Source organism: Lampetra planeri, chromosome 45 (assembly GCF_965212315.1).
Source record: "Lampetra planeri chromosome 45, kcLamPlan1.2.h2, whole genome shotgun sequence".
NCBI lineage: Eukaryota > Metazoa > Chordata > Hyperoartia > Petromyzontiformes > Petromyzontidae > Lampetra > Lampetra planeri.
The window spans coordinates 9,401,090-9,413,055 of NC_136151.1; the positions used below are offsets into that span (position 1 = coordinate 9,401,090).

General features: G+C 45.5%; 1 protein-coding gene and 1 pseudogene across 3 annotated transcripts; both read right to left on the reverse strand.

Annotated features, from left to right (window-relative positions):
- Positions 1 to 1,212: 1,212 nt before the first annotated feature.
- Positions 1,213 to 3,486, reverse strand: LOC144733156 (aerolysin-like protein; annotated as a pseudogene). The gene is made up of 2 exons (XR_013588323.1): positions 3,469 to 3,486; positions 1,213 to 2,251 (listed from the first exon to the last, which is right to left on the reverse strand). The product of XR_013588323.1 is annotated as an aerolysin-like protein (transcript).
- Positions 3,487 to 6,841: 3,355 nt separating this feature from the next.
- LOC144733147 (aerolysin-like protein) lies at positions 6,842 to 9,047 on the reverse strand. 2 transcript variants are annotated; one of them, XM_078614924.1, is made up of 3 exons: positions 8,958 to 9,047; positions 8,410 to 8,470; positions 6,842 to 7,876 (listed from the first exon to the last, which is right to left on the reverse strand). In XM_078614924.1, the coding sequence occupies exons 1-3, from the start codon at positions 9,030 to 9,032 to the stop codon at positions 6,924 to 6,926; spliced, it is 1,089 nt and encodes a 362-aa protein (XP_078471050.1). In that variant the 5' UTR covers positions 9,033 to 9,047; the 3' UTR covers positions 6,842 to 6,923. The 2 variants fall into 2 exon arrangements, with proteins under 2 accessions (XP_078471050.1, XP_078471049.1); XM_078614923.1 differs by having other exon boundaries at positions 6,842 to 7,874; positions 8,407 to 8,470; positions 8,958 to 8,986.
- Positions 9,048 to 11,966: the final 2,919 nt, after the last annotated feature.

Sequence of the window (11,966 nt, forward strand, 5' to 3'; positions counted from 1 at the left end):
AAATGGCTATTGGGTATAGATTTGGTGCCCAATATTTTTCAACCCTTTTGAAGTACAAAAAACACAACTTTAATATGAATGGTACACTACACTCCATTCGATGGTGAACTCTGATTGTTTATTGATTATCTGGCAACCATAATGGTTTCGGCTTTAAACATGCTCTACCTTCATCATGGGACCTCCTTTTTCAGTTCTAAAATATGAGAATAGGTTTTCCCCTTTCTCATTTTGGTACTGTCAACAGTAGTCCCATGATGTAGACGCTCACCCAAGCCAGACCAACAAAAAAACGTGGGCCACTTGTCATCCGCTCAAAGTCCTGGTTTGCACGTGCCAGTGTTGGGAACGAGAGCCAGAACCGTGTCGTAATTGGAAAGATAAAACAATGAAAGCAATGCAGTGCACCCAATACTTTTAATAATGTATCGATGACCACTCGTGTTCTTGAACGATCAAGGCACAGGGAACAAGGGTCTCAATAGTCTGGTTAAGAAACCTTGTCACTCCACCCTTGCAAGCGTTTCCAATTCCTAACACAGGATCGGAATTGGAATCCAGTTTGACGTGCACCAGGTCACATGCCCATGTAGAAGCAACCGTTGGACAAAGAAATCGCCATACTTTAGAAATGTAACCAAATGTCAATCCCAAGTTGCAACCCCAGAAAAATACGTGCACAACTAATGTACTTACTGGGAAGTTCAAAGCCGTAAACATTTTTTTTTATGGGAAGTCACCATGCACTACATGTGCCCTGGCACGAGACCTTGTAAAGGTCACAAGGCAGAGCTTCACATTGTTAAAGAACAAGCAACTGATGGTCATTCTTAGAAACCACATCCCTGCATAATTATTTGCGAGACATGCATTGCTCCCTGGGAGAAAGAATGAAGTGTGCCTTAACAAGTCTGTTAATGCTTGGAAAAGGACATTTCAATTTAATCTGTACTGTAGCAGGCGTCCGTTTTGGAATTATGCCCATCCTATTTTAAGTGGTGCATAGCATGGTCATTCGACGCAAAATTGTAAAAACATACCATGCCACTAACTCAGTTTCAATAATGGCCATTCAATGGGGACTAGAGGGTATGAAGATCAATGTAACTACAAAATAATCCCTGCCAACAGTAAATGGCGAAATATCGGTGTACAAACATTAGAACCTTGTAAAAATGTAAATTCCTTACATGCAACCACAAACAGAGAAAATTGCAGTGCAACGCAGAAGGCTTTTATTCGTAGACAGCCACAATTATTCTTTCAGAACATTTGATCAAAAACGGTACAACTTGCTTCGCTATTTCTCAGTAGCACGGGCGGTCATTTTGGTGTAAGTGAGCCCCTTGTAGACGCCACTCAGGGGAACGTCAAAGAGAGCGCCGTTCATGCAGGTGATGCGCAGCAGGGCCGTGTACGGGAGGTCGATGTTTGCACGCCCGATTTTGGCAACAACGGTGACGGTCTTGTGCGGAGGAACCGAGACGGGGAACGTGAGAGTTTCCTTCCGCTCCTCCGTGTTCTCGATCTTGTACGTGCTCGAAGAGCCCACGGTAAAGCTGAAGCCGGTCTCCACCGCCACGACCTCCGGGATGCCGGCCGAGACAGTCAGGCTGAAGGTGAACTCGATGCTGTTGGTCGTAGACCACGATGACGTTTTAGTTATTGTCTTGGAGCTCTCGAAGGTGTGAGACTGCATGACGCTGGTGTCGTTTATGTACTCCATTTGTTTAATCTCCTCCATCTGCACGTTAGGCAGAACCTGGTGCAAAGTTGGGTAGTTCATGTTCTGGATCACCGACGATTTTATATCATTGATGAAAAGGAAGCCCATGCTGTCAATGTCAGCCCCCGCTCGGCCCTGAACGCCCAAGCAGATGCCGGAGCCCACCTCGATCTTGTACTCGGTCTTGAGCCCCCAGTCCGTCATCTTGGCAAAGAACTCGCGGTTGCGGCTCGTTCTGAACTTGATGGCACCCAGACGCGTGCCGGCCCCATTGCCCCACAGGGAGAGCTGCGACATGAACTCGCCCGACTGGAATTCAAACTGCTGAGCAGAGGAGTCCACGGTGCCGAATGTCTGCCTTCGCCCGTCAGTCAGCCGCACCTCCACACCCCTCACTTGCCAGCCTCCAACGCTCACGGAGAGTTTCTGCAGCGTGGCCGCATTGCTCCTTCCATCAAACGAGAAAGCATTTCCACCTTGGCCTCCAATGATGTGCAGCGCAAGTGGGTACGACATTATGTCAACCTGGCAGACAGAAAGGAGAGCATGGCAAGAATGCTTAAAGCACGAACCATTATGGCTGCCCGAGTGTAAACACAAGCATTAGTACAGTGCACCATAGAACAATGTACCATTCATCTTAAAGTTGAACATTTTGCAATTCAGGTTTGCAAACCATTGGCACCAGATTAATACCCAATAGACATTCATTTCATGTTCATCATTATAGTTATGCTTTTGCAAATTGGAAATTAAAATAAGCAAACTTAATAAACTATTTTACATTGAGAAATCTTACAGCACAAAGTGCACTCTTGTGAACCCACCACTGAACAATTAACAGTTACTTTTAGGCACGCTCATGGAACTGCAGGGCATTATTGGTGGCCAGGAGTATCAAATAATTAACTCTACCTTATCTTCCTACATCAACCAGCAGGATATACAGTACAGGCCCATTCCACAACCCTCAAGCCACACGGTCAGAGTAACCCATCTAGCATTGGGAATGTAATAGGGCTGCACGCGTCATGTAGGGAGCGGTAGCACAGATACCTTTTTCTTTCCACGAAGTCAAAAGCTCAGCGAGACGATCCAGGCACTTGGCTGCAGGTCGACCTACACGGGTTATCGCAACAAAAGCAGATGGGTTAAGGTGGCGAGGGGAAACCAGATTAATCCTTTAATCCAAGAACAATCAAATATCAATACGCAGATCGCCCAGACAAAACCATCCTGGCTCAAAAATGCCTAGTAGAGGTCTTTTAGAGTAGGAAAAATCCAGACCAGTCATTTTAGGTATCGAATCAGATTAGGGTTAAGGCAATACAAGATAAGACGGGTTTGTAAACTTGTCAAATTAGACAAGTCTCAAACATTGGGTTTTTAGCTTCCTCCATGAAACCCTCAGATTTCAGGTCAGTTTAAACGAGTTTCCCCAGTGGATAGGCACACTATGCGAATGACCCAAATTACAGCAGATTCTCAACCGCGGAAATTATCCGTGGTAGGTGAGATTTAGAAACGGTACAGGAGGGATGGTGTGAGAAAAATGCGGGGAGATGAAACCGGCGAATTTTTTAAAAGATCGTTGCAAACCATTAAACGGCAAAAGCACCCAGTTAATGTGTCTAAAGACAAAAAGGCGCAACTGAAATTTTTCGTGAGCACTTCACAAATGGGTTGAAGAGGTCAAAGCAACCACTGTACCAAAACCGAATTCCTCTAGGCACCATGCCTACCTCAGGAGCCAACTCCGTGAAGCGCAGATATTCTGTGTTGGTTCTGCCCTCCTTTATATACAATGGAGCACACATCACGTAGTACAATCACGTGGGCGTGCCTTCCCATCCCTGGCCAATCGTGGGGGTGGGAGGGATAAGGCAATTATCGCGAGCCAATCAGCGCGAGGATTCACTAATTGGATGGGTGGCGCTTCCTGCACTGCGCGCCCATTATGTGTGGGCAGCCGTTAATAAGCCGAGCCACGCGCGCTGACGCCTCATGAATGCAATCACAGTTCGCATATGAGTCTGTTGAGAGTCCATTGAGGGAGCTCATGTCACGTGGCATAATTACGCACGCGTTCCTCCGTCCATCTTCCTCTCCAGGCCAATCACTGCGAGCCAATTACCACGAGGATTCGCTCATTGCATGGGTGGTCGTTCCGCGCACACGTGCCCATTGTGTGAGCCGCCGTTTATCATCCGAGCTACTTACAAGCGCCTCGTTAATGCAATCACGGTCCCGATACGAGGCCTTGATAGTCAATTGATTTGCGGATTCAAGTTATTTTTAGAGTTTTTGTTTAAACTTTTTAACACAGCCCCAAAGTAAAAGGTCAAATTAGCCTCAGTATCATCGCCATCTTGAAATGCATAGTGTTGACGAGTGCCATATTAAGTAATGACCTTAAAACGGTACGTGCCTTTGGTCACTTTCTACCATTACTAGTTTAACGTGTAGGCTTTCGTGACAAATACCATCCATATACAAGTTTTTTTTGTTAGATTGCGTAAATATATAAATGTGTCATGAAACCTGCCAGCACCTTACAATGCCAATTATTAAGGTTTCTCACGTGAACACAACATGCCAATTCGTTACTCCTACAGCACACCGGTGGATTGCAGAGCAACGCCACAACATTTACAATCCGAGTACAACGTTTCGCCAATCATTATAACTAGCTGCATCAGGCGGCCAGACAGATTTGTGGATAAATACTCTTGTTTCGTTCCTTAAATTGATAGGTAGATGTGATGACATCACTTGTGAGCTCTTCTTGCGCGAATTTAGGGGGATGGGAGTTAGGAATGCGTATACATGATTACGGGTATCCATTACAAGTTGAGTTATGTATATGCTACTCCACGTACATTAAGCATGCTGTCTATGCAAGCCTATTGCTTGTGTTCCCACTGTCGATTGTGTGCACTAAATAGACGTCCCTGTTATTGTTCAACGGTGATCCCCGTTGTATAGGTATGCATTTAAAGAATGTATTATTTTATGATTCTCTTCCAAGAAGCACTAAGTTTTTAACTATCCGAACGGTTAAATTATTTTAACGTCTATACATTTTTATAGATTCTCGAATTAGTCTTGGCCAGTAGTAACTAGTTTTGCACTCTTGTAACTAATTTGTTCAATTGTGGAATGATTTGATGTTGTCTGACGGCCGAGTCTCCCTTGAAAAATCCCTTCTCACCACAGGGCGTTTTATTCGGGAACTAAACATCTGATTCTGATATAAAGTGTTTTTTGACATCTAATACATTCAAATGGAACAACATGATCCAAAACGACGTATTTAGATTTGGTAAAAGTGTGTCCCTATTGCACGTAGTTTATTGACTAAACATATGAAACATACTTTCATGTCTGGTCTAATTTCTTCATTATTATGTGACTTTATATTCTGACTGTACGATTGCGAAGCTATTGTAATGCTCAATAATCGTTTCCAGTCTTACTTGGCGGGGGGGGGGGGGAGTGAATATTCCTCACAACACCAACACTCAGAGACAGGTAAGAGTTCCAGTCCCTTTATTCCACGTCCATCCCACACAGCTCCCTCCTTAATGTACCTTTCTATCTCAATCCATAAATCTCTGCTCTCGTCACTCTTGCTGATGTCCCCTATCATCTCCATGGCCCCTTTCTCATTCCCTCCACTCACATCTCTGTCATCATTTCTCAGCCACCAATTCCCTGTCTTCACTTATGGGAGTTTACTCTCGATAAACTCGGTACAGGGATTGACGTTGTAGAGACTATTTGTAATTCACCACCAATAAGTCGAATAACGCCCATTATTCATTTGTGGACTCAGTTGCAGCTAAGTGCAGCTAAATGCAGCAATCACAACGGTGAGCTTGATAGTGTAACCAGCGTGTTTGTTTTACGAATAAATTGTACATCTCTTCGCACTGCAATAAATTGGTTTTTAAACCTTATATTTTTGTGATAAATAGGCCACGCCCTTCACCCTCAGGATAGGCAGGCACGTGATTCAATTTGCAGTCACGTGATCACTGGACCGGGACTTTGGGGAGGGAGATTCTGTAGGAGGGCCAATCGTGACACCACCGCGTCGACATTACAGGAGTCCCCGTTGATGTACTCGTGTGCCTCACGAATGGACAGATGCCCTTTCTGGACCCTCGTCAACCTCTCCAAGTCCTGGTGCGTGTGCATGTGGCCAGTGTTGGGAGCGAGAGGCATATCGCAGTTAACAAGATCATCCAGCGGAACCCAGGAAAAAGGCAGTGCTACCTAAAACGTTTATATCGTCAGTTGATGACCACCATGTCCTCTAACAATTGCAGCCAGGAAAGATCAAGGCACAGGTCACAACAGCCTGGTAAGGAAACCTAGTCACACTTTAACCATTCTAAAAAGTTAAGCATTGGAATCCCGATTGACGTGACCCCTGATCGTGACCATGCAGAAGGAGTCCTTTAAAAAAAAAAATTGCAATCACTATGTTTAAGTTCTGTACCAAGGTGCTAATCCAGGCGAGATCTATTCATGGAAAAACAATTGAGCAACAAATATGGTCAAGGTTGAAAGTAGAACTGTTCATGCCGTAACAATTGGAGGGAGCTCGATGCATTCTCTCCGTGCCTTGTTCAGACATTTACAGGGCATAAGCCAGAGCAACTCATTGTCAAAAAGCAATAAATTCGATCGCCCTTTCGAGAAAGTACTTCTTTGCACAATTGAGACACACGCATTGCTACCTGAAGCAGTAATGTGTGGCTTGGCAAGCCTTAAATATGATTGAACAGTGACGTTCCCATTCATTTTATATGGTTATTAGCCAGTGGGGTACAATGGCCGGCAACCGTTGCACAATTTACTCCCCAGCTCGAAATGAAATTCGAATCGATGCAATGCATAGCAATTTGACAATACTGAAATCTAGTGGAAATATACCATGCCAACCAACCCAGGTCAAGAATGGGAATGTGGGAGCTTGTGAGCAGCGTAGATCTACTATAGGCCTGCTGGCCAATGAGATGCTCATGTCTCTAAACACTTAAAACTGAAAGGGAAAATAAAATGAATTGTCCTTACATGGCGACCACAAAACACGGAAAAAGCAAAAACTGCAGTGCAGAAGGCTTTTATTTGTAGTCAGCCACAATTATTCTTTCAGAACATTTGATGAAAAACAGTACAAAATGCTGCTCTATTTCTCAGTAGCACGGGCGGTCATTTTGGTGTAGGTGAGCCCCTTGTAGACGCCACGCAGGGGAACGTCAAAGAGAGCGCCGTTCATGCAGGTGATGCGCAGCAGGGCCGTGTACGGGAGGTCGATGTTTGCACGCCCGATGCTGGCGACAACGGTGATGGTCTTGTGCGGAGGAACAGAGACGGGGAACGTGAGAGTTTCCATCCGCTCCTCCGTGTTCTCGATCTTGTACGTGCTCGAAGAGCCCACGGTGAAGCTGAAGCCGGTCTCCACCGCCACGACCTCCGGGATGCCTGCCGACACGGTCAGGCTGAAGGTGAACTCGATGCTGTTGGTTGTCGACCACGATGACATTTTGGTTATCTTCTTGGAGCTCTGGAAGGTGTGAGACTGCATGATGCTGGTGTCGTTTATGTACTCCATTTCTTTAATCTCCTCCATCTGCACGTTAGGCAGAACCTGGTGCATAGTTGGGTAGTTCATGTTCTGGATCACCGACGATTTTATATCATTGATGAAAAGGAAGCCCATGGAGTCGATGTCAGCCCCCGCTCGGCCCCCAACGCCCAAGCAGACGCCAGAGCCCACGTCGATCTTGTACTCGGTCTTGAGCCCCCAGTCCGTCATCTTGGCAAAGAACTCGCGGTTGCGGCTCGTTCTGAACTTGATGGCACCCAGACGCGTGCCGGCCCCATTGCCCCACAGGGAGAGCTGCGACATGAACTCGCCCGACTGGAATTCAAACTGCTGAGCAGAGAAGTCCACGGTGCCGAATTTCTGCCTTCGCCCGTCAGTCAGCCACACCTCCACGCCCCTCACTTGCCAGCCTCCAACGCTCACGGAGATTTTCTGCAGCGTGGCCGCATTGCTCCTCCCATCAAACGAGAACGCATTTCCACCTTGGCCTCCAATGATGTGCAGCGTAAGCGGGTACGACATTATGTCAACCTGGAACAGACAAAGGAGAGCATTTAAAGAATGCTTACAGCATGAAACGTCATGGCTGCCCGTGTATAAATCACAAGCATTAGTACAGTGCACCATAGAACGTATCAGTCATCTTGAAGTTGAACATTTTGCAATTCGGGTTTGCAAACCATTAATAACCAATAAGACATTCCTTTAACGTTTATCATTATAATTCGCAATTTGAAAGTAAAATAAGCAAACTCCATGGCAACCATTTTCGAGCACAAATTTGCTTATGCAAAATAGCTCAGCAAAAAGTGTACCAGTGAACTCCCCATTGAACAATCAAAAGTTAAACTTAAGCTTAAGTGTCCATGCTCACGGAACTGTGGGGCATTATTGGTGGCCAGGAGCATCACAGAATTAACTTTACCTTATCTTTCTACATCAACCAGCAGGATACAGTACAGGCTATTCCATAACCCTCAATCCACACGGCCACAGTAACCCATCCAGCACTGGCAATGTAAGAGGGCTGCACGTGTCATGGATGGAGTGGTAGGACAGATACCTTTTTCTTTCCACGAATAATCAAAAGCTCGGAGAGACGATCCAGGCACTTGGCTGCAGTCGACCTACACGGGTGATAGCAACAGAAGCAGATGGGTTAAGGTGGCGAGGGGAACCCAGATTAATGTTATAACCCAAAACAACAAATATCAATACGCATAACTCCCATGAACTGCAATTCAAAAGTTGCAGTGCTTTTAGCTTCCTCCATAAAACCCTCAGATTTCAAGTCAGTTTAAACGAGTGTCTCAGTGGATAGGCACTATGCTAATGAACCAAATTACAGCAGATTCTCAACCGCGGTAATTATTCGTGGTGGGCGAGAATTATAAATGGTACAAGCAGGGATGGTTTGAGAAAAATGCAGGGAGAGCAAACCTGCGAATTTTTTTTAAAAGATCGTCCAAACCATTGAACGGCAAAAACACACAGTTAATGTATCTACGGACAAAGAGCCACAACTGTAACTTTTCTTCAACGCTTATGACATAGTTTGAAAAGGCAAATGCAACAACTGCACCAAAATCGTATCAAACTCGGCACCACACCTACCTCAGGAGTCAGCTCCGTGAAGCGCAGATATTCTGTGTTGGTTCTGCCCTCCTTTATATACAATGGAGCACACATCACGTGGTACTATCACGTGGGCGTGGCTTCCCATCCGTGGCCAATCGTGGGGGTGGGAGGGATAAGGCAATTATCGCGAGCCAATCATCGCGAGGATTCACTCATTGAATGGGTGTCGCATCCTGCACACGCGCCCATTTTGTGTGGGCAGCCGTTAATTAGCCGAGCGACGCACGCTGACGCCTCATGAATGCCATCACGTTTCGAATAGGAGTCTGTTGAGTCCATTGAGGGAGCTTACGTCACGTGGCATAATTGTGCGTTCGTTCCTCCGTCCATCTTCCTCTCCAGGCCAATCACTGCGAGCCAATCACTGTGAGGATTCGCTCCTTGCATGGGTGGTCGTTCCGCTCATGCGCGCCCATTGTGTGAGGCGACGTTCATGAGCCGAGCTACTTGCACGCGCCTCGTTAATGCAATCACGGTCCCTATAACAGGCATTGAGAGTCAATTGAGTTGTGGATTCAAGTGATTTACAGTTTTTGTTAAAACGTTTTAAGATGGCCCCAAAGTAAAATGTCAAATTAGCCTCAATACCATCGCCATTTTGAAATTGATGAGTGACATATAAAGTAATAATCTTTGAACTGTACGTGCCTCTGGTTACTTTATATTGTTACTAGTTTAACGTGTAGGCTTTCGTGACCAATACCATCCATATACATTTTTTTTGTTAGATTGCATAAATATATAAATGTGTCATGAACCCCGCCACCACCTTACAAAGCCAATTATTAAGGTTTGTCACGTAAACACAACATTCGTTACTCGTACAGCACACCGGTGTATTGGAGATCAACGCCACAACATTTGCAATCTGAGTACGACGTTTCGCCAATCATTCCAACGAGCTGCATCAGGCTGCCAGACAGATTTGTGGATAAATCCTCTTGTTTCGTTCCTTAAATAGTTAGGTAGATGTGATGACATCACTTGTGAGCCTTTTTTGCACGAATTGAAGGGGGGGGGGGGGTTGGTTAAGGAATGCATATAAATGACTATGGGTATCCTTTGCAAGTTGGGTTATTTATATGGTACTCAACGTACATTAATAATGCTATCTATGCATGCAAATTGTTTTTGTTCCTCTTGTCGATTGTGTGCACTAAAATAGACGTCCCTGTTATTGCTCAACGGTCATCCCCGTTGAAGTATGGTGAGCTGTATAGGCTTGCATTTAAACAATGTATTATTTGATAATTCGCTTCCAAGAAGCACTAAGTTTGAAGCTGTCCGAACGGTTAAAATTATTTTAACTTCTATCAATTTCTATAGATGCTCGAATTAGTCTTGGTCAGTAGTAACTAGTTTTGCACTCTTGTAGCTCATTTGTTCAATTGTGGAATGCTTTGATGTTGTCTGCCGGCCGAGTCTCCCTTGAAAAATCCCTTCTCACCTCAGGGTGTTTTACTTGGGAACTAAACATTTGATTCTGATATAATGTGTTTTTTGACATCAAATACATTCAAATGGAAAGACATGATCCAAAACGACGTATTGAGGATGTGGGAAATGTGCGTCCCTATTGCACGTCGCTTATCGACTTTACAGTTGAAACAAACTTTTATGTCTGGTCTCATTTCTTCATTATAATGTGACTTTGTAATGCCATGTATCATTGTGAAACCATTATAATGCTTAATAATCGTTTCCAGTCTTAATGGGGTGGAGCTGATATTCTTCACACCAACACGCAGAGACAGGGAAGGGTTACAGTCCCTTTATTCCACGAATAATCCCACACATCTCGCTCCTTCATGTACCGTAAAATCTCATTCCACAGATCTCTCCTTTCTTCACTCTTTCCGACGTCCCCTGTCATCTCCATGGCCCCTCTCTTTTAGGATCACTTATTTTATTCTAGATTTGAAGTGTGTCACTTATTTTACATGCTTGCCAGAATATATATACACAATTTACTACAGGGGTGAACCTTCGTAAGAAGTGGTGATTGCCTTAATTTTTTTTATGTTTCCTGGATTGCTGATGATGTCATATTTTAGATTTCGTGCACACTGTACAGTGTAAGGTTACAATTGTAGCATAATGGCGCCGGCTGGTGGACAACAGCAGCAACTGTGGTGGACAGACGGCACACACGCTGGTTGAGGGTGTGTACGGTGCATGTTGGCAGACCGGAGGAACAAGGGCAAGGGTCACGGAGGACTCCATCTAGAGGCCCCTGCTACCTGCTAGCGGATTCGAGAAGGGAGACATGGTCAGGGCGGAGCCTGGTAACATAAAAGGAGCCGAGACTGTGGGGCTCGAGGCTGCCGGTTCTGGGAGTGGACTCGTCTCGTTGTTGCTGTCGTCCCGTCGCCGTCGTCGCTAAACGTCAATGCTAGTGTAGGGGTGTCAGGGGAAGGATTCCCACCAATAGGAGGGTTAGTGGGAGGGGTAATCGAGGAGATATAAGGGGAGAATGGGCGGGAAGAAGGGGCCTTTGGCGGGAACGAGATTGGGACGGTGTGGATGGGAGAAAAGGATTAAAAGACGAAACCCCTGCAATCTTGTGTCGGCTCTCCTTTACACTAGATATCACGCTACAAAAGATAGCAGTTGGCTATCTCAGTCAGCGTCGTTAGTGTTAGACATCTGGTGTCGTGTGCAGGCTAGGCTAAGCTACTGTGGAGGGTGTGCGGACGAGACCGTGGAAGTTGTTAATGAAGAAAGTACCTCCTAGCAACTCTGTCTCTGAATCGTTGACACTACACAATGATAGAAACACGTATGGATCACGTGTTGCGCATGTAACAACACGGTTACACGTTGTACTTTTCGGCTCGTTATTTGACACAGCACCAATGCTAGGCCCGGCTTCTTGGTTGTCGCTTGAAGCTCGTACTCTACTCCCGAACGTCCCCTCCCCTTGTGCTCTCCCGTCATATCCCTCTCGGACCCCTTTCTCTCAGATCTTCTGTCATCGTCTTTCCA